This window comes from Biomphalaria glabrata, chromosome 4 (genome assembly GCF_947242115.1).
Source record: "Biomphalaria glabrata chromosome 4, xgBioGlab47.1, whole genome shotgun sequence".
In the NCBI taxonomy this organism is placed as follows: Eukaryota; Metazoa; Mollusca; class Gastropoda; family Planorbidae; genus Biomphalaria; species Biomphalaria glabrata.
The window spans coordinates 26,661,105-26,684,438 of record NC_074714.1 but is presented as its reverse complement, the minus strand read 5'-3'; the positions used below and the strand labels follow the sequence as shown (position 1 = coordinate 26,684,438).

At 34.2% G+C, this 23,334-nt stretch overlaps 2 protein-coding genes across 4 annotated transcripts in view; one reads left to right on the top strand and one right to left on the bottom strand.

Annotated features, from left to right (window-relative positions):
- LOC106068906 (monoacylglycerol lipase ABHD6-like) overlaps positions 1 to 11,642 on the top strand; it is a 28,577-nt gene extending 16,935 nt beyond the window's left edge. For all 3 annotated transcript variants that reach the window (XM_056026704.1, XM_056026705.1, XM_056026706.1), the window contains exon 9: positions 7,671 to 11,642. In XM_056026704.1, the coding sequence (XP_055882679.1) occupies positions 7,671 to 7,832 (162 nt within the window). In that variant the 3' untranslated portion in view covers positions 7,833 to 11,642. The remainder of the gene's footprint in view (positions 1 to 7,670) is intronic.
- Positions 11,643 to 12,115: 473 nt separating this feature from the next.
- Positions 12,116 to 22,857, bottom strand: LOC106068907 (WD repeat-containing protein 82-like). The gene is made up of 9 exons (XM_013228407.2): positions 22,472 to 22,857; positions 19,441 to 19,538; positions 18,616 to 18,682; positions 15,598 to 15,697; positions 14,449 to 14,565; positions 14,165 to 14,320; positions 13,589 to 13,658; positions 12,418 to 12,560; positions 12,116 to 12,246 (listed from the first exon to the last, which is right to left on the bottom strand). Exons 1-9 carry the CDS (start codon positions 22,630 to 22,632, stop codon positions 12,217 to 12,219), a joined length of 942 nt encoding a protein of 313 aa, XP_013083861.1. The 5' UTR covers positions 22,633 to 22,857; the 3' UTR covers positions 12,116 to 12,216.
- Between the last annotated feature and the right edge of the window lie 477 nt (positions 22,858 to 23,334).

The window sequence follows — 23,334 nt, the reverse complement described above, 5'->3', positions numbered from 1 at the left end:
TGTTATAAATTTTTAAAAATTCATTATATCTTTCTATCTACCTATCTTGGAAGTACCGGTACTAATTATATTTGATTCAGACATTTGCATTAATTAATAATCAAGTAAAAACTAGAGTATAACTCCTTTTATTCTGAAAACATACTGTTACGTACAGATGAGACTTTTAATGATACAATAATAGACGACTCATGTATAGTACATTATGATGACTTTAATCTTAAGTTACAATTAATAATGTGTCAACAATAACTTTGATTACATTCCTTCATTTTCGGATTCCATCTTCTCTCCCTTTCAACACACATTCGCGCCATTCCACATTCACACCATTCCACATTCACACTGTGCTGCGCACGTAACACATACTTTTTTTTTGTATAATCTGTTGTTCCTCTTATTCACCTCTAAAATGTCTTTTAATGAGCTTTTTAAAACTATTGAAAGTTCTAATTTGTCCACAAATCAGGACTATTGATAATGTAGTAGAAGATTTGATTAGATTACTTTATGAAACTATGTTAGCTTGATATGATCAAAAGTATCACTATATTGTTATTACCCTGCCTTGCACACCGTCATTCAAGTTAGTACAGAAGTTGTGCTTTAAGCTGTGCAATGGTAGGAAGCAGACTAGAGAGGAATTTTGACATTAGAAAGAAACAATTTTTCCTTCTACCTTAAGACTCTTACTATGGCCCAGCATGGCGCAGGGGCTCTCATTTTCCATATTGCCGGTTTCTGCTCCTTGAAGCTTGTTCTGTTGTCTCAGAGGAATAAATAAAATACTGTAGACATTAATAATAACAATTAATAAACAGAGACTTTGTATTGATATAAGTAGACATTAGAAACTATACTTTTTATTACGTCACATCCTTTCAAGTACTTTTTCACAAAAACATGCACAACAAAAAATGATGCAATATAAACATATTAGCACATCCATCCTTTTAAAGTTCTTAAGATTGATATCTACTAGGAACTTTAACAACTCGACCACTTGACTGGCACAAGTTCTCTAGACGTTTGTTCTAACAGTTTGCTGTTCGTTGTCTTCATGGATATCATAGTACTCAGAGATGTCTTCATCGAAACTCTTGTTTAAAAAGCGTTGATTTCATCTGTAGGTTTTTCCATCGCTTGTCTTTATGGTGTAAGATTTTGGTGATGAATATTTTTTAACGATAACTGCTTTCTGCCATGTTTGTCCTATTCAAACTCTCTCTTTCTTTTTGACAGAGTAATCTTGAGGTAATCTTGCATGAACATCGTATTTAGTCACTTTGCTTCTCATCTGTCTTTCGTTGAGTAATGTCTCTTCATTTTCAAGTACCGATGGTTTCAAAAGTTTGGGATCAGTTGGAATGATGTCCCAGTTGGAATGATGTCCCTTTGTCAGCAGTTGTGATGGTGAATAAGGAAGGCAGTCGGCTTATCAGAGTATTTCTATACTCGAGCATACAGATCTTTCCCACTTTTATATGCTTTGTTGAATATCTGCTTTACGATACCAACATACACCTCATTTTGACCATTTGATTGAGTGTACCTGGGGCTTGATGTGGTTATCTTTAAACCCCATTCAGAAGCAAACTCTCTATATTCAAAGCTGTTGAATGGCATATGGCGCACTATTTCTTCTAGTACGCCATGTCTAGGGAAAATACCTTTCAGAACCCTGATAACACATTCTGCTGTTTTGTTCTCAAGTCGTTTTATCTCAGAGTATTTGGAGAAATAATAAACAACTAGCAAATAGTCATTGTTCCACCATTCAAACATTTGTTGCAACCTTTTTCCATGTTCTGTCTGGTACAGCATGAGGTAGCAATTTTTCTTTCACATTATATCTTTTGAACGTTGCACATGTTGAGCAATTCATTGTTGTCGAGAAAATATCTTTGGACAATCCTGGCCAAAACATACTCTGTCTTGCCTTCGATCTGGTTTTCTCAAGACCAAAATGACCTGTGTGCAACTTGTCGAGAATTTCATTTGTTATACTTGAAGGAATTATAATTCTATTCTCATAAAACAATATCCCATTCTCTTCATGAATGTCTTTAAATGACCAATACACTTTCACTGTTTCATGAACTTTTGAGTTTTTAACTTTGGCCAACCTTTGACATAATTAATTCTAGTTTCAATTTAGTATCAAATTCAATTTTCCCTCTAATTTCAACAATGTTCTGGTCACTTCCCGGTAACTGTGCCGCTGCGTTATGAATTCTCATAACCATGTCATCATCTGAATTTGATTGTTCTTGACCACTGATGTACGCACCCGATAACATATCTTCTATTTGCATTTTTGAACCTGGAGTGTAAGTTACTGTTAATTGATATCTCAACAGTCTTAACATCATCAACTTAAGTCTAGGTGAAATCATGTGTGAAGGCTTCGTCACAATAGTTTGCAAAGGTTTGTGATCTAATTGTACAGACATGGTTCGTCCAAAAATATAGTAGTGATAATATTCAGCTGCAAACACTATAGCTAACATTTCCTTTTCTATCTGTGCATATCTGCACTCTGTTTCTGTCAATGATCTTGATGTATACGCAACTGGTTTGTCTTCTTGCATTAAACATGCTCCTAACCTTTTAAAACAAATAATGACACAAAATAAACATATTAGTTCAAAGCTGGCAAATTTTAGTTTTCCTGGTAGCCATAGGAATCAGGCTGTGCATCTGTTTCTGCTCTATGCTGCGTGGCAACTTGTCGATTAAGTGTTCTAAGTGAAAAGTTAATACTATTGTCAACATTCACTCTCTGTTTGATAATTTGGTTCATTATTAAATCTGTGTTGTTGTTCTCTTTTCCTTGAATTTTTCCTATAAATTTATAACAACTGGGAGGGAGATGCTCACAGCTCCTCTCTGGCAAGCCCTGATTGATGAACAGGAAGACCCAGATGCAGGAAGATATGATGGGAGACAAGATAGATCAAATTGTGTCACTCGTTAGTGAGGAGCAATTACCTATCTAATCAAGGTTACAAATAGTGGTGGGGGTTTTAGCACAATTTGTGACTGTGTTGTGGGCAAGTCTTGCAGATGTGGCTTTCAGGAGAAGGAATGTGACAATGAATGTTGTGATGATCTCAATGATAATACAGACCTAAAAGGACAAACAGATGAAGAAACAAGATAAGAAGTCTGTTATGTGACAAGCTTTTGCTACTGAGGGACCTGCTAGGAGTATCTCATTGAGTCGGACAGATCAAGATGTTTGGCATACAAACCCGTTGTTATGGATCTACAAGGGAAACTCAAAGTTTGATAACTGCACACTGGTGTTTCACAAGAACTATACGTGTGATGCCTCAGATGGAGAATGCAATGCTAGGAAACCCAGCTACAAGGTCTGGACTAAACAAACATTTGTTCATCTGCGCTCACCAATGAGAGAATGATTGTGAATCTATTATACCAGAACATGGTGCAATGGTGGATGAACATTTGCACATGGAGTGTTGAAAAGGATTTTATTGTCTTGATATGTCCGAGGATGACAAAGGGACTGAGAAGATACTTGCAAACTTTGTGGCAAAGGAGATACCTGCAAACAGTGTGGTAGAGGAGATACCTGCAAACTGTGTGGTAGAGGAGATACCTGCAAACTGTGTGGTAGAGGAGATACCTGCAAACTGTGTGGTAGAGGAGATACCTGCAAACTGCATAGCTGGCTTCATGTGGGCTACAAATCCTTCACAAGACATTAACTGAAAAGGTCTGCTGACTTAGCATATTAGAACAACAGTCCTGGGAACTACAACTGTGATCGTCACTACCTCTCTATATGGCATCTGAGATGAACTCCTATTGAAAAATCAGAGCAGGAAGGACTCAATCCTCCTGTAGTGCTCTGGCAAGAACATGGGCCGTTCGGCGTAATGCCTCGTAGCTACCATACAAGTTGAGTCCTCAAAATTGAAGGAGAAAGCAACCGCCGCAGAGAACTGTGCTGATGGCTTCATGGGGAATATGCTCCCTATCCTCCCCACTGATCGACCTTATCTTGAACTGACAAACCTCTACTGCTCCAGATAGTGTTTGAGACAAACACTCAGAAAGAAGTGAGCAATGTTATAACCCTGACTGTGACACATAGACTTATATATATTGTATCTAAACTGGACATGGAGAGCTTTTAAAACTACAAAAAATGTGACATTTTTTTTAAAAGTTGAAACGTAGCGTTGTTTTGTAAAGTAGTTATAAGAAGTAAAGTTGTTTTTTTTCAACCCTAACCTATGTAACATATAATTTAATTTCTAGAACTAGATCTAGTAATTAAACATAAAAAATAAGAGTACTTTCGTCTCATAATTATTATTTTGCCATTTTAGAAACATAATATAGAAAGATCTAGGTAATCAATCCCTTTAAATGTACATAAGATGATTCAAATCAATAGACATGAATTATTCGATCTAGGATTTTTGAAACAATTATCTCAATGGAAACTAACAGGAAATAGCTTTGTTTCATATATAGAATATATAGTTCTGTGATTAATAGCCCATTCTAAAGAAAATCCAAGAAATGATTTTGCATTATTTCTAAACTTTGAAAACTAAAGATCATTACTTTTCTAAGACAGCAAAGATTGATTGGGACGACTTCTCTTAGTGCTTGAAAAAGAGTTACGTACATAAAAATCTATATATATTTGGGGTGCACTGGTTAATCGCTCTGGCTCCGACTTCTGCAGAATATTCTGCCATTTTTCACTATTCTGCCATATTCGGCTTCGGCCGAATATCACTGCCGATTAGTTGACCAGATAGTAAAAACTACACTGTAGTATCTATATTTCTATTAATATTGTTAGGTGCCTCCGCGCTAAGTCTTTTACATATACGTTGTCACAGATGAATGTGTGTGTGTATGTATAATCTATTTTTACAATCTGCGCGAATGACCGGAAGTGTGTTTTTTGTCAGAGAGAGTCCAGCTTGTGTGATATGCCGTAATGATTATTGAACGTTTCTGTGTTTGATCGAGTGTTTCTTGTTTATTTGTAAATACAGCTGAACCAGGGACACCTAGACGTATCGAGACCTAAGGTAGTTTCTAGCGATTCATAAGTATAAATATAATAGGAAAGCTGTGACATACGTCAAATGGAGGTAACACTTAAATACTGAAATAACACAGGTGAAAGGCCAACACCATATAGGTAGTTGACCCTGATAAACAATGTCGAACAAGAAGTTTAATACTTAATGAAGGGAACCATCAAATGTCGTCAAACTAAATCTCTACGTCAATAAAAACCTGCCAATACTCATAAAGTGGACATCAGTCAATAATGTCAGTTCTGAAATACATTAATGTTTATGTTCTGAAATACATTAATGTTTATGTTTCAAATAAAAGAATCTGCTTTTAAAACTAGGGCTATGTACCAAACATATACTAAAGACAAGGCATGTTCATCTAAATAGAAATAAGACTTTACATTATAAATTACATACATAGCAGCGATGGCTGGCACATTTTAAAATTTTGTCTTGACCTTTGAGTGGGCTAGTTTACATGTAATATTCCTTAACTATGTCACGCTGACAAGACATCTATCTATATGTACGGGGTATATCTCCAGAGGTAGAGATAAACAACCCCCACCTTCTTTTGTTTGTTTAGTCAATAATATTGAGTTCATAGATAGGTGACCACATTAAGCCAGATGTCAAGAGGTCAAGCCTTATGGGGGAACTGAGTTTGTTTACTTGGAGAAGAATCTTTATTAGGGGGCTGGACTACAAGCCATACCTCTCCACGGATGACCTGGTATGAGTTTGTTTACTTGGAGATAGGTTGTCAATTAAGGAGCTGGACTACAAGCCACACCTCTCCACGGATGACCTGGTATGAGTTTGTTTACTTAGAGATAGGTTGTCAATTAAGGAGCTGGACTACAAGCCACACCTCTCCACGGATGACCTGGTATGAGTTTGTTTACTTAGAGATAGGTTGTCAATTAAGGAGCTTGACTACAAGCCACACCTCTATATGGTTGACCGGGTAATGAGTTTATTTACTTGAGATAAGTCCCAATTAGGGGGCTGGACTACTATATTATTATATTAAATTAGATTTATGCATTATTTTGTAAATCACTATCACTGTTTTATTACTTTTTCTAACATGTTAACTTCGAATCATACTCCTGTGTTATTTGTGTCTTGATTTGATAATCATGTTCTTAATAATGTGTCAAGTAATTCCTCGTTATTGCTGGTATTACTTAAGATATATACATAACCACTATCAGGCTCAGACCAGAAGCGGTATGTGGCTTTTAAAACACGATCCTAATGACCAGTTGATGGTCTGAAATACATGAACACAAACATGATATTTTAGAGGAATGTGGACATGCTGTCAACTTAGACCAGCCCAATCTGTTTGCCACCAAAGTCTTAACCTTTTGGAAATCACTTAATAACAGTCTCTGAAAGCTAGTCCCAGTCATGAGAGACATTTATTCAGTTTATATAATTAATCTTTATATAAATACACTATACAACTCAGATTGCACTTTACCTTTGAAAGATTTACATTAGTTGAATATATGTTTATAAATTTTATATTGGCCATCCCACATACATCTGTATAATTGGTGGCCTCATACATAATCACACACCATCTCATACGTTACACAGAATAGTTTATGATAGGCCTATCTGTTAATAAATTCTGTTAACTTTAAATTATCAACCAGTAAAAAAATTTAAAACAAGAAGGTAAATAAAAGAAAAAAATAGATTAATATGACTATTGGTATGTTATTTAGAAGATTTACAAAAACTTCTGTAAAACGAGCTATGTAAAAGTCATGTAGGTATTCGGCTCCGGCCGAATTTCAAATTTTATTATCTGGCCATATTCGGCACCGGCCAAATATCAAAAAGTACTATCTGGTGTACCCCTAATGTATTATAGGTCTGTGAATCGATCAATCGCAGATAAGAATTTGTTTCCAGTCTAGATATAATATATACGTCTATGGTGCACTCTCTAAGTTGTGCACTGTTAGGAACCAGACTAGAGATAAATGTTGACATTAGTAAGAAAGAAGTCAAGGACTTGAGAAGATACTGTTACGATTTGTGTTTGTGATGTCCTGTAAATAAGACCTGTCCTTGTTGAGTTGCCCCTTTAAATTTTGTGACAATATTATGTCATCACCTGAACGTTGTGACATTTATGGTGATCACTACATAATATTATCTTTTAAACATTGAAATAAGAACATTGTTTTTTATTTTGCTCTATACATCATTTTAGTCTACTAACAAAGTTGATGTGTTGGTTAAGGGGTGGGCTCTAGGAACCTAAATATTTGGTTCAGTTCTAGGTGGAGTTCAAGATCATGATTTTCAGTTCACAGTTCATAGCTTTAATCGAGAAATAACTAAAGGAGAAAGGGGTGGATGGTTATGCAAGTCTGTATACAATTATTGACAACATTCTATATATTTGACTGCTTTTAATAATTTATTGTTTAAATCTAGAATTTCTTTTGTCTGCTTTGGAACTAGAGTCTGACAGAGTAAATGTAGAGTATAAGTTTACATTCTCTTGTTTTACATAAAATATATTGAGTTGGAACAAATCATTCTGACTCTTTTCTTTCTTGATTATTTGAGGTTGTTGATGTGTCTGGTGTGGATATTTTACAAGAAAAGTTAGCCAACTGTCAACACATTGATATTTTAGAGGAATGTGGACATGCTGTCAACTTAGACCAGCCCAATCTGTTTGCCACCAAAGTCTTAACCTTTTGGAAATCACTTAATAACAGTCTCTGAAAGCTAGTCCCAGTCATGAGAGACATTTATTCAGTTTATATAATTAATCTTTATATAATTAATATTAGAGTATTATATACACAATATTGTACTCAGTTCATAGTCATCAAGTATTATCTATATTTTGGTTCAAACTTATTTATGTCACCTTATTTTTTTGTTGTTAAATTATTATTTTGCAGTTTTTCAAAAAGAATTATTAAACCTATTTAATATAAAAGCAAATGTTGACTTAAAGGCAATATGTATATATTAATATAGCTATATATACTTATATATAAGTATATATAGCTGGATTGACATTTAATGTACTTACACAGATGTTTTTCACTTTAATGATTAATGAACTTTCACCTTTACAAACCTAGACCAGATTGTAATTGCTAATTTTAGACAAAGAACTTGAATCCTTATAAGGAATATCCTGATTATTAGTATTACTTATAGAAAAATATTTCTAATTTTATTTCTAATGTAAGGTGCTTTGTGAAATTGTTATATGAATTGAAAAAAAAAATGTGTTACTTCTTTCATGTTCTTACTATCATGGTTGAATCAAAATGAAAAGTTCTTCTGAGTCTAGGAGACAGAATTGGTCAAATGCTGTTTCAGTTCCCCCTTTTTTAACTGACCTCACTGACATTAAAATTTAGATCTATTGTCTTATCTTTCAAGTATTTAAAGATGCACTGGCAGCTTCCATCCACCATTTCCACACCCCACAAATGTCTATAACTTCAGTCATCCAAAACATGTATAGAGCTTTACCCCATCCATGTGTAGATAGATCTTCTGGCCTTCTCCTTATTTCTTCACCTCTCCCTTAGTCTGTTGAATCATTGGGGCACAACACATCTGTGAACCATCTTTCTCCATTCCTTGCTCTTTGGCCTTGGATATATCTATTTCAATGACAGGCCTGTCCATTCTTTCCTTGCATTGTTGCCTGATGGAAGGACTTTGTGAAAAAAGCTACCTAGCCCTTAAAGGGAACATTCATATATCTGCCTCACAAAACAATGACAATGTGTTCCATAATAATGATGAAATATTTTGTGTATATATATATATATAGAGAGAGAATTAACTTAAAATTTTTTTTGTGTATATACATATATATAGAGAAAAATTAACTTATAATTTTTATTTCAATTATGTAATTACTAAACAATTGTATCATTTTGTTTTGTTACTTGTCACTTGGTAACTACTTGTGTTTTTTTTATGGTGTTGTAGACTCTCAAAAAAATAATTAATGGTACTATGGTGAAAATCTATGGATGATGTGATAAGCCTTTTTTTTTTGCGCTGTACAAATGAAGGATATGAAGCATTGATAATCTATACATTTTAAAAGATCATTTTTTTAGTACTGTAAAATCAAACTTCTTAGCTCTTTTGCTTGTAGCACAAAATAGTCATTATTATTTAGTTGGCAACAGTGATCTTTTACCATAGCACCCTTAACATTGAATGTATCTATATATTTCAAAAGTACTCCTTATCTTCCTCCTTTTATTTGGTTACATTACCTTATAAGACTTGTATTACTCTGTATTGCTTTCTCTCTCTTTTTTTTTTGCTTTCTCTCTTTTTTTTTCTTCTGTCTTAACTGTGTAATGTAAACTGGATCTAAAAAAAATTGAATACTAAAGAAAGAGATTACTGTGTTCGTTAAAATCCCCCAATGTCCATATTTGACCAAGAAAAAAGCATTAAAAAAATTTCAGTGTCTTTACTGCATTGTGTTCTTTCTTTGACATTTATAACATAACTAGTTGACTGGCAGCGTAGCATATGCTGCTATTTTGCAGGACCGACCTTAGGCCACTGCAACCTATGTGACCACAGTGGGCCCCTGCACTTTCATAGGACCCGTGCTAATTCAAGGTGTATAAATTATTAACTTAAACCATGTTATAACTTAAAACAGAATTCCCGCACACTCCTGTCGATTTACCAGGAGCTCCTGGAAATCTCCTGAAATTGCAAAATATACGAAAAAGTCCTTTTTTCGATATAAGGTAATATATAGAAAACAAATTGTCATTTTGGGGTGTCATTCAATATGGAAAATAAATGGTTAAATAAAAACGGCTTTATGCATTAGCCGTAATTGTGTAATCAGGTGAAAGAAGCTTCTCGCGCCTCAAACTAATGAAGAATTACTTGAGATCAACAATTCTCAAAGATAGATTGAAACATCTGGTAATTCTTGCTATTGAGGAAACATAATTATTATGATATACTGTATGACTTTGCTACACGCAAGGCTCGTAAAGTAATTCTGTACGTAGTAAAGAATGAATAAAATGCATAGACGAATTTATTTTCTGATACAAAGTCTTAAATTTCACGTATTTTCCGCTTCCCCTACCCAAACTTGGCCCCGCCAAATCCGTTTCGCATAGGGCCTCACAATGCTTAAGTCCGGCTCTGCTATCTCTTTCCATGACTTCTTGGTCCAGAGCTGCTATTTAGTATTTGTAAAATTTTTTACGTTTCGTATTTTCCTTCAGAGTTGAAGATAATTACCTCCCTCAGGACGAAGGGGGATGGGAGCGGGCAGGATTTGACAGTCCAGCACGCAGCCATGTGTTCTCCCCCTCCCCCCCCCCTTTTTTTTTTTCGTGCGGTGACTATCCGCAGAAATAAGAGAGTGATCTTTCCTTTACTTCTTCTTGTTAAGTCCGTTGAGGGAAGAAGAGAATTATATATATATTGATTATATACCATTAGTCTAACTCTAGTCTGTTGAATTTTCTTTTCCCATTAAGGTTTATAATTATACAGTATTTCTTAGGACCCATGAGACTGAAGACAAAGGGGTTTGTCCACCTAATATAAAATTGTTAATTTATTGGACATAATTTTTTTCATTTGTACACATCACAATGTAAATAGCATTGTTTTAATTTGCCTTGGCATTTGTCCAAAATGTATCTAAATTGATAGTGTATTGCTGATATTGTCAGTGACTTTTGTTTAATAATGACATCACTAGTCATTCAATCTTCCTTCTTCTTCAGACTCACAGACAGTGGCTCATTAGCCATTCATGTGTACATATATTTATGATAGTGTTATAATGTTGCTTTTGTTTTTATTATGCTGTCTGCCACATTTAGCTAGCAAACATGTTAAGTACTATGAAAATCCAAGTCCACTATGTTTCTGATCATGCTCAAAGTAGGTGAAAAGGATATTTATGTTTGTCCAAATGTGTACAAGTGGTATGGAATGTGTCAGCATGACTGATCCAAAAGGAACATGAACAACCATATTATTTGTTAAATTTAATGTTCTATATTTTCCCAAAGAATATTTTTTTGAATTCAGAATTATTTTCCACACTTGGACAGAATTAATGTTTTCACGCTTTGAGAGTGCGAAAAATTCTTCAAATAAAGTTGTGTACATTTTTTTGTTTGCTATTTGAAAATGTTTTATTCAGTACAGAATTGAAAGGAAATGCACGCCCTTTTTATATAGCACAAAGAAATTTTTATGAAACAAAAAATTATTTTAATATTGATGTTTGAAAATTAAAAATTAACAACTGTGAAAAAGTCTCCAGGATCTAGATCTGATCTTGGAAAAATTGTATGATCCATATTGGAAAAAAAATTGCCAGTTCTATAGCTGGGTAAAATCAACGGTGGGAGGTTATGGAGTCAAAGAGTAAAAATTTGACATTTCCTATTTTATTTTATGATATTAGAAATTAGACTGCATTAGGATCTAATAGTTTATAATGAATTAATTTTTTATTATGGTAGGATAAATTCATTAAAATGTAAAGAGCAATAATGTTGTTTTGAATCTTTGTTAATTTTGTTATTAGTTCAATAAGAGCAAGGATGAGTGGCATAAAAGTTGCTACCTATCAAAGAGTTCTAATCCTGACCAAGCTGAGTTGGGTTAGCTGAGCACTTAACGGCAGCACAGAAACCTTCTCCCAGATACCTCCTGCCCCCACAGGTTCACAAAAAGATTGGACAGTAGTGCACTGAGCACACTATAGCATAAAAGGCATTATAGAAAAATGAACATACACAGTAAACATTTTCACAAAACTGAATGATGACAAAAATGTTGATAGTAAAGTCTGTGATGGTGATGATTGGAGAGGGGGGGGGGCATTCTATTAATGTAGGCTGACAAAAAGAAAAGAAAAAGGTTCTGACAGAAGGCTTCTGCTGTAGAATATATTAACATGCAGGATTTTCCACAAAAAAAAGGTCTGCTTATTTTTAGATAAAATAAAAATAGACTCCAAAAAATATTTTGTTAAAAAAAATGTGTATTTATAAAATGGGAGCAAAACTGAATGTTATATATTACAGAACTTGAATGAATGACACCATGGCACACAAATGTTTCTTCAGTCATCTACAGCTGGTTGCCAGAAAGCCTGGAGACAAACACAAATGAGAGAAAAACATTTTATTAATGTTACACTAAAGGAAATTTATATTCAATAACAACATTGTAATAACGATATGAATGTCACCATCTCAACAAACTGAATCGAAAAAGAAATCTAATTGGTGTAGTACATTTCAAGGAATGCTAATGTACCTACCATATTTTGACAAGCAGAAGCCATCATCATATATTTAGGATTGAACTGAATGCACTGAATGGGTCCTGGGTGATCTGACTGCAGTATGGCCATCTTAACTCCAGACTCTGTGCTCCAACAATGAACCTTACCATCTGTGGAACCTAAAATATAAAAACTATTTAATTTCAATATGAACCTAAGTACTTAAGAGAATTATTTCAATGTGGTTATCTTTGTCTAATGAAATATACTTTGAAAAATCATAACATCAAACCCAAGTTTTCCCTTTGTAGCCAAATAGCTAGTAATTTTTTTCCCAAAGATATACCTAAACTGTCATATTTCTATGAAAATAATTTTGAGATCCATGTCTGTTCAGGTTTTTTCTTCCTTCTCGTTTCTTCCCATGAAGAATTTTGCAAGCTGATCAGAGGAATTAAAAAAAAAAAAAAAGTCCCCATCACTAGAGTGTTTCAACTAATGCTAGATGGCTAAGAAACTTTTAGGATAAATGGTGAATAGAAAGTGAAATCTTACTGAACTGTTTATTTCAGTCTACAATAAGCTATCTATAGAAAAAAAAAGATTTTTTAACAGCCACTTAAATCATCATTCAAAAAGCCCTATAAGTGTAATATGGTGTAGGATTATAAAATTTTAAGAGTTGCTGATAATTGAAAACCAAAAAAAAAAAAAGGTTTGGCATTACATTGTTTGTTGTGATTGTTGTGAACTTGTAGCCTATGACTTTGACATGGATACATTACGTATGCAATACTTCAGAACACCAGGGATGCAGTAGAAATAAGAAATATTTACTAAAGCAATAGGAATAAATTAAAACTGTAGACAACGCCAACACAATCTGATTTCCTAAATATACATTAACTATCAGAACTGCCTTATAATGGCTCCTACTATGCTATCACAAAACTCCGGTCCGACTGTCAACAAATACAAAACTTCAAGCCCTGTCACTCTGTCCCAACCAATGAGCCAATGAAATAATAGTAAAATTAATAAATAAACATAGAATTCTTTCAGTCTTACAACCAAGGTTCTATGACATACCGTTTACAATATTATATACAAAACATAATCACCACATTGTTGATTCCTTAAATGTTAAACTAATTATTTGAAAAAAAAAAAAATGAATAGTGCTTAACCAACGTTTTGAGGAACTAACCTGAAAAAACGTATCTTGCATCAGGTGTGAATGAAGCCTCTAGTGGTATTCCTTTATGATTTGTAAATCCCTAGATGAAGAAATTATATCAAACATAAAACAAAATATTCTTTATTGACCAACAAAAAACTTACAAAAAAAAACAAAAAAAAACTTATGTTGAGTAAAGGGAGAGGACCGCCCAGTAGCTGCCATATCTCTCAATATTGTAAGGTTTATCTCCTTTAAATAAACCAAAATTAGTTAATTACCATTAATTGATAAACTAATTAGTTTTTTAAAATTGATTCTTGTGTTGTCTTCGACAATGAATTTGCAAAATTTCATCTAGATTCAAGAATGGGAAGTGGGAGAATAAAAGTGTAAAAAGAACCACTCCAACAGACAGACAGAATGAGTTAATATAAGCTTTGTAATTTATTGCTGAGATGAGGCCAATTTAAAGCTGAATATTATGATTATAAGCCTTCTGATAATATTCAAAAGAATTTTTTTTTTTTACAAACAAAAAGTGCTGTATCAAATCATTTTATGGTGGAAAAAAAAGAATATAAAAGTGAAAAACTCCAATCTTACCATGAAAGCTTGGAGTGGTGTTCCTTGAAATGCATCAATTAACCGTATGACATTGCCATTGGTAGATATGAGAATCATTTTACCATCAGGACTAAATTTAAGACCTGTCCAATCACACTCTTTATCTTGGGGAAGTTTAAAAGTAGTAAATGGACCCTGCATAGATTGATACAAAATGTTAAAACAGCAAAAGTAGTGTACACATTGGGCACTATCTTTACAGCAAATAATTGACAAACTAAATATAAAATATCTTTGTCAGAAATAAGGAAATATTTACAAACCTTATCAAATGATCTGAGGTCATAAAGTTTGACACTCTCAGAGTTGACACCTGCAGCAAAAATAAGACCTTCTGGATCAAATGCAGCTACTGGCCGTCCAGACAAATGCATCAAACCCTAAAATAAAATAGAAAACTCATGGGACAAGACCAAAACTAATTGTAAACAAATAATTATCAATTTGTATTTCTGACTAGCAAGATAACAGAAGAAGGTAATAAAGACAGATGTCCTAAGCTTGCAGAAAACATTCCAAAAAGATGTTCAAACATCCAAAATTAGCTGTTGAAACTAAAATCAAGCTCTTTTTTTTTTCCTTTTGGGACAACTTGGTAGAACCAAATTTTAATGACTCAGATCAGCATTCCATAACAAATTCTTGTCACCAACTTGTTCCATTATGGTTTATTCTCTTTGCATCAAAACATATGTACATATGTTAATGGCCTTGAAATACGTTTCTGCGAGTCCATGTCCACACATACACCCACAGAGCCCTTTTCGGATATGAATGTGTTGAGTGTTATAAAATCTTCATTTCACTAAAATGAGTAGGCGAAGTGTGTTTCCATCACCATCTTTTCTCAGCTTAGAAAAGACTTTAATTAAAGTCTGGTTGTAGAATACACTTATTAATTGCTATCATTTCCTCTTTGAATCTGTCACTGTCACCCCTCAAATGTCCTAGAATTGATAATGTCTCAATCCAGAGATACTGTCATCGATCTCTGAGGATAGACCTTGCAGTTGACAAATCTTAGCATCTGAGACTTCAACCCATTTCCCATTCAAGGAGCTGTCATCAATGTTGAGCTCACTAGTATTACTACTCACACAATTTTGAAGAAGAGAATAGAACAGTCCAGGAATGCCATAACATCATAAAATTAAAGCTCCGATTCATTCATAACATCAGGCTTCTAATAATTTACTTTATAATAATTATAGTACAGAAAATAAGGTGCACCATTTACAGTATCAGATACAACTAGTATAGCCACTGAACACTTACTATTTTCAAAGTTTTTTTTTTTAAATAAATTATTTCAAAGTATCAAATAAATATTATTTTTGTGCCAATGATTTAAATATATAAAGATATTATAAGCAAATACATTGAGATATAAGCAGATACACTGAGCTACTTACTTGACAATTTTGTGATCTAAGATCCCAAAGTCTAATAGTTTTATCCATTGAACCAGATATGAATGCATCATCAATAGGTGACATGCATAAAGTGACAACTCTTTGAAAAAAAACAGTATAACATAAAAAAAAAATATGTTTGACATCATGTTATTCTAGACAGAACAAAATAAGTTAATGTATACATTAAGCTATTATTTTTATTATTCTTATTTGTATATATAGAGTTCGTCCATCATGGCTCGATGATGACCACTTTGTCATCCGGGGGGGCTGAGGGCTTTGCACTGGGGTTTTATGTCTCCTCATGTGGCTGGTGAGACCTATGTTAGCCCGGAATGTTCGGCTGCACACTGGGCAGGTTATTCCAGCTGGAGCTAGAGTCATTGGCCTTGCTTTTTCTCTGCCGTTTTTCTTCTGCCAGCGTTGTTCTCTTTACCTCAACTACCTGTGCGCCAGTTTTCACAGCGCGACACCATGATGCTCTGTCATGTGCATCTGTCTCCCAGGTGGCTGGGTCTATGCTGAACGCCTTCAGAGAAGCTTTGAGGGTGTCCCTGAAGCGTTTTATTTGACCACCTTGTGAGCACTTTCCTTCGCTTAGTTGGCCATACAAGAGTCGTTTAGGGATGCGGAGGTCTTCCGTTTTGCAGACATGTCCTGCCCACCACAGCTGGAACTGCACCAGGATTGTGTGGATGCTTTACAGACCCGCTCTTCGAAGGACTTCAGTATCTGGTATTTTGTCTTGCCATTTGACATTCAGTATTTTTCTTAGACATGTGATGTGGAAGTGGTTCAGTTTCTTTGCATGTTTTCTGTACACTGTCCATGTTTCTGAGATATAGAGCAATGAACGGAGGATGACAGCTTGATTGATTCCTAGCTTTGTATTTGTGGTGATACCGCTTCTGTTTCAGAAGTTTTTAGACAGTCTGCCATAGGATGCACTGGCCTTGGCGACACGCAGGTTGATTTCATTATCGATCTTTCTGTTTCTGGAGAGTGTGCTGCCAAGATAAGTGAATCTGTCCACTGCGTTTATATCGTGTCCATTTATCTTGATACTTGGATCCGAGTAGGCTTTCCCTGGAGCAGGAAAATATAAGACTTCAGTCTTTTTTTGTGTTAATGGTAAGGCCAAAATCTAAGCAAGCTCTTGAGAAGTCACTGATGATGCTTATTTTCAGAGCAGGCATTTAGGGCACAGTTGTCAGCAAATAGCAAGTCCCAGATTACTGCAGATTTTATTTTTGATTTTGCTTTGAGCCGCCTCGGGTTGAATAGGCCACCATCAAATCTGTATGTTATATTTATTCTGTTGTTTTCACTATTTGTGAATGCATCTGTCAGCATAGCAGAGACATGATACTGAACAGTGTAGGTGCTAGGACATAGCCTTGTTTTACCCCAATTGATACTTCGAAGGGCTGTGATGGTTCTCCGCTTTCCTGGACACGAGCCTTCATGCCATCATGAAATAGTCTCACCATGGTTATGAATTTTTGTGGACAACCATACTTTAACATAATCTTCCATAGTCCTTCTCTGCTAACAGTGTTGAATGCTTTTGTTAGGTCAACGTATATTGAGAAGAGGTCAGCATTTTGTTCTTGGCATTTTTACTGGAGCTGCCTTGCCGCAAAGATCACGTCAATGGTTCCACGTTCTTTTCTGAAGCCGCACTGGCTTTCTGGTAGTAGACAGTGTTCCAGGTGTTGCATGAGCCGATTTAGTAGGATGCGTGCGAGGAGTTTCCCAGCAATAGAGAGATTCCTCTGTGGTTGTCGCAGATTTGGCGGTTTCCTTTTCGCTTGTATAGATGGACAATTGTGGCATCTTTTAAGTCTTGTGGTATTGACTTTTGTTCCAACATAATTAAGAAGTCTTTCAATCAGGGCTAATCCACCTTTTTGTAGACCTCTGCAGGTCAGCTCCTGGGGCTTTTCGGCTTGCGAGCTGTTAAATGGCAAGATCGGTTTCCTTCATTGTAGGGGGGGGGGTCATCCATTTTTTTCATTTATTGGTAATTAATTATTGGGTATCTGACGTGTCTTATTTAGTCACAGTAAAATAAACTATAATCAATTATTTATAATAAACAATCTTATTTAAAATTGATCTGCTTTTGATGTCCAAAGTAGTAAGATATGTTTTTAAACCAAATAGAAGGAAGACAAATATTCAAGACTTTTTCACACACAGGTGATGCCCAATAATTATGTGCAATGCTTTTAGGTTAAAATTGGCCTCACAATTGATTAGACATGTCAAAATTTTATTTTAAATACTTGAAAATTTAATAAAGTTCATTTTCATGACAAAGTGTTACAATTTCTTGAAAAATAAGCATTCTAATTTCTTATACAAATGTTTTTCAGAAGTGTGTTATTGGTAGAAAGTAGTGATTGCTTTTTATTCCTTAACATTTTATTGTTCCTTTTTAAAACAATATGCAGCATATAAGAGAATATAATTTAAAAAGAACATAGGCATATAATTTTTTTCCATTATTTTTTTAAAACCACTTGTCATGAAATAATAACGAATAATAATAATGGCAATGTACTTGATTCCGAAGATTAAGGATGACTGCAGTGTTTCACAGACTACGCAAACCCATTTGCGCCCTGCATAGTTTTCTGCATCTCGAACAGACAAAGCCATTGTCCACTGGTGGTCTATTTAATATTTTTTCTGTCTTCTTAAAGCTTTCCTTTGGGTCTCAAATGGTGTCCCACAGCCTTTTTGGGAGACAAATATGAGCTGTAGCCCATGGGCCTTAGTATGTGTATCACTGATCTAATGCATTGGATATAGACTTATGTAAAATATAGCACATTTTAATTTTCACACAAAAATGTGACAAAAATGAAAGAAGACTATGAAAATGGGGTTTACCATATAAAATTATGTGAAAATGGGTTAACCTGATTTGTTAATTTTCTTTCTTCAACATAGATAAATTTAGTGTTTTTTTTTAAAATTAAAATTACATATTATAAATAATTTACTCACTTTTTGGTGTGCCCAGGAAAGTAGCGAATGTATTTGTTATCATGAAGAGATAAATATCGTATTGTGTCTGAAAACAAAAATCAACATGTAGGACAAACCTTAAAACAAACAAAAGAAAAATACAATTAGAACTATGTGCTGAGTTTATAGTGAATTTATTGAATAAAAAAAATATAACAAAACTTAAATACACAAAATTCAGGTTTTTGCAATTTATTTTTTTTTTTTAAGAAAAAGCATTTTACTGAGCCAACAAAAAAATGGATGTAATATGATCAAAAGGGGCATGTTGGCTGAGTGATAAAGTGCTGGGGATCTCATGTTCAAATCCAAGTAAAGGATTTGTAGGACACCCATGATTACACATAACTCTAATGGGTTCCTGTCATTAGTTGGGGTGGGGAAAAGTAAAGGCACAGTGCTGGCCAAATGACATTCTCATTAACTATGGGCCACAGAAACAAATGACCTTTACATCATCTGCCCTATAAATCCCAAGGCCTGTAAGGGGTCAAAAGTAGAGTTCCTCTTTCAGACCATGTGGTCTATAAGGCAGATGATGTAAAGGTCATCTGTTTCTGTGGCCCATGGTTAATGAGGGTGTTATGTGGCCAGTATAATGACCAACCCTCTTTACTTTTCCACAACTATTGTTAGGTACCCATTATAGCTGAGCGGACTAAGAAGCACCCCAAGATCCCAAAATTAAAAATTACAGTCTTCACAAGGATTTGAATACGGGACCCTCTCTGAAAGGAGTACTTTTTACTTTTCAAATATATCCAAAAGAAAAAAATTTTATTGTGAAAAAAATGTTTCACTTACCATCAACTTTAGTTGAACAGTGTAGTGCTGTATTCTGTGCATGTGTATACCGTATTAAGTCTACTCCATACTTTTTACTGTTTAGAGTTCTCTTTGGTCTGTTAATAAAGAGTTTTTAAAAACATTTGTATACTGAGAGTAAAAATATTGTAAAAAAAAATAAATAAGCAGGACTATTATTTAAAACACCGATGGCCAACCGACGGTCCGTGGGCCATATCTTGTCCCTTGAAACTTTAACCCATTATGCATACTGACTATACTACTGACCATGTGTATTACCTTTATACCATCACTGAGTTAAAAGAGAAACTTAAAGGCTTTTCAGAAAATGTATTAAACATAAAAAGGTTGCATTATTTTTTTTATTTCCATAGTTTGTTTGTTTTTTTGGCAAAAATTAAAGCATAAAAAACAATATATATTATTTTTCATTACTGAAAAACTTTTGCCTAAACCAAGATGCCCAAGAATGCAATTAAAAATGTAGTTTGGATGCAATGGAAATAAGGGAAGTAAATAAGTTATCTTCTATAGCAGGGGTTCTCAACCGTGAGTCGGACCCCCCTCCCATTCCCGGGGTCGAACGACGATTTTCCAGGGGTTGCCTAAGACCATTGGAAAAATAGATATTTTGTCTAAAAAACTTGACATCGTGCAAAATTCTAAATGGGAGCTACAATTTTTATTTTTACCATAGAAGTTGTCATTTGAGAATAAATGTTGCAAACAACTGAATCTGAATCATTCCAAATTTGTCAATTGTAGCAGTCAATATTTGTAACAGTTAAAATTACTGTTCATCAAATGGCATGGCAAAATACAATGTTACACCATTGCAGAATCAGATTTTATTTCTACTCATGGACCAGGCCTCCTCGCTAACCACTCTGCTAGTGAGGTACTTATGACAGTTTGTTTCAATTTAGAGCGTTGACATATAAAGGGAAATAATTCAGCCTATACCACCACTTCAGGCAAGTACAATTTCTTCCCCTTGTTTGAGAAACCAAACAAAATAATTAATTACCAATAGTTGATTAACTAATTGGTAAATTTTTTAAAAATTTATTCTTGTGTTGTCAGATAAAAGAAATAATTGTGACAATTTTCAGCTTGATCCCAGGTTGGGCAAAATTTCAGCTTGATCCCAGATTGGGTGTGGGAGAAATAATGTGTACTAACTTTTTACCAGAGTGAGTTGATATAACCTTTTAAAAAATGTGAATGACCTGAAATCGAAATTGAGGGTTAAAGCTTCCAATACACTTTATCTAACCACTGTGCCAGTGAATCGCTTATGAAAATAGAAAGTTAGAAAGAAGGTTTTACAGTTATCAATTGTTAGCTTTAAACTTTAAAGCAGTGTCCTACAGGGGGGCTAATTCAGGTTAAACCACCACGTCAGTCAGTCTACAAACTTTTTACAAGACAGAGATGATATTTAATAAGCTTTGTAACTAGATCTAGATCTACTATTAGATTCTAGATAATAGATCTAAATTTCTAGATGTATTATAGATCTAGTCTGATCTGGAATCTACAGCCTAGATCTGTATACATAGAACTATTTAATTAAATTATATTTCAATTTATTTTAAATCATCAAACTCAAATAGATCTAGTCTATATAGATCTAGTGATGGGCAAAAGTGAACTAAAATGCTACAAACTTTTAGTTTAACTAAAAAAATAATTAGATCTTTAGAAGGCCAAAAATAAAAGTTGAGTTATTATTGAATCTAGATGTCTAGATCTAGATCTAGTCTAGACTCAAGACTCTAATTAATTACTAATTCACTCAGCAACTCAATGTCTCAGTAATTAAAGTTCAGTAAAAAAATTTTTTAGCTACAAACTAAAAAATTCAATTAGAAAAGTTAGATTAGAGTAGATTAGTATATTATATATTAATACTCTGGGCCTATGCCTAGTTCTAGATCTATATCCTATATATCTATACGACTAAAGTTACTACAATAACCATATATATATTATATAAATATATTTATATTATCATAAATAATTATAATTATAAATAAAAACAATAATATGATGTAGATCTAGAGTATTCTAGAGACACTAGAGCAGTGATGCCCAAAATATGGCGCGCGGGCCAGACGTGGTTCATTCTGGCCCGCCAAAATGTCGGCACAAAGAGTAGACACACCCCCTTCAAAAAAAAAAAAGGTTGACTTATGTATCTTTACCTAACTCCTAAGTTAGGGCCCTCAATTTTTTTTAATTGATTGGTTATTGGTACCATGACCTTTAACATTAGTGTGTTTATGAAATGAGAATCTAGCAGAAAAAGAGAACGGATCTTAACTTTTTTGTGGAGCATAACAAAAGCCAACATATTTGATTTGTAAAGAAAGTGTCGTGGCTGTTTCAAAAAAGAGCAACATATAAACGTCATTACGAAGCAAATATGACGACATTCTTGGTTTTGAGTGTGAATAAAAAGATTGTTAACCTATGCCTACAGATTGGAGGATTGATGGAATTATTTACCAAAAAGCGAATAGAAAATGAGTCGGTGGTAAAGCTAGCTACACTGTTGCTCTTATTTTAAGTGTACAGAAATTAAGCCATTTTCTGACGCATGGAAAAATCACTTCAGATAATGTACTAGAATCTAGATCCACAGGTTTCTAATCAAATAGTTAATAAATAGTTTCAAATTCAGGTAGATCTAGATCTAGACCTAGAATACTATTTTATTTAGTAGATAGGTCTAGATTGACTAGATTGTCACTAGATTGTCTAGATTCTTTTTTTTTTGTTTACATTTTCGTTCATGTGGCCCGCGACATGAGTGTCAGAAATTAAAATGGCCCAGTATGTCGAATTAGGTTAGGGCGTCACAGCACTAAGTAATCTAGACTCTAGATTAGTCAAAAGTCAGATCAGTCAAAATAATAATAGACTACTCTGTGTAGATATGTAGTATTATGAATAATTATGTAGTCAGATCTATCACTTATCGATAATAGGTAGTAAATAAAGCACTAACAGTTTTCTTACTTACGTGCCATTTAAACAATCATATATTACTATAGAGTCATCATCGCTGCTTGTAATTAAAGTTTCTCCATTAGCTGAAAAATTTAAACTACTAATTCGATCTGTATTTTCCCGAAATATTTTTGAAACCCGAAGGCTACGCACAACATCATCGACAAGTTTCATTTTTAACGCATTATAAACAAAAAGTTTTGCCAACTTTGAATTTCGATTTAGCCGGATCCAAAGACTAGATCTCGATATAGATTTAGATCTATATTCTTCCGGGAATTTCCACTACCGGCATTATGGTACTAATCTATAATAAGGTCAATTAGTAGAGGCAAGTTGGGCAGGCAGTAGAGGTCCTAGGCCCGCCTAGGGGCTGGCAAGTGGGTCTACCGCCCCAGGCCCCGCACATAGGGGTGCCCCGCGACTGTAGATTTCCTTTCCACCTTCAGCTTCGCAATCCAAATCATTTCTCATTAACTAGATGTAGGGCTTTCTACTCTATATTTTGGCTGCCTTCCCAGCATCTACAATCTACATGATACCAATTACATACCGTTCAGTTTCGATAAAGACAGCATATTATTATGCTTGGCATCGTTATTTATTTTGAAAACCCTTGTTATAGCCCTTCCTTGAAAGTCAGATCTGCGAACGCCAAGTAGTTCCTATCGCACACCTTGTTCTTAAAGAACATTAATTATTATTATCTAGTTTGTTGATTTTTCATGCAACTGTTCCTGAATCATTATAGTTACGTTTATAAACATTAAAAGGCGAAATCTTATTTCAATTAGATCAATTACAATATTGTATGTAATTACTGAAAGGCCAATAGTACAGTAGGCCTACCTACGTAAGGTGCTATATATGTTTAGG

What these genes read in the sequence shown, in the direction of transcription:
- LOC106068907 (XM_013228407.2), bottom strand. Translation starts at nt 22,632, where the DNA reads ATGAAACTTGTCGATGATGTTGTGCGTAGCCTTCGGGTTTCAAAAATA. An exon ending in TTTCCTGGGCACACCAAAAA is followed by an intron (nt 15,698 to 18,615) that starts GTGAGTAAATTA and finishes TTTTTTTCAAAG; the next exon opens with AGTTGTCACTTTATGCATGT. An exon ending in TGCAAGATACGTTTTTTCAG is followed by an intron (nt 12,561 to 13,588) that starts GTTAGTTCCTCA and finishes TTTATATTTTAG; the next exon opens with GTTCCACAGATGGTAAGGTT.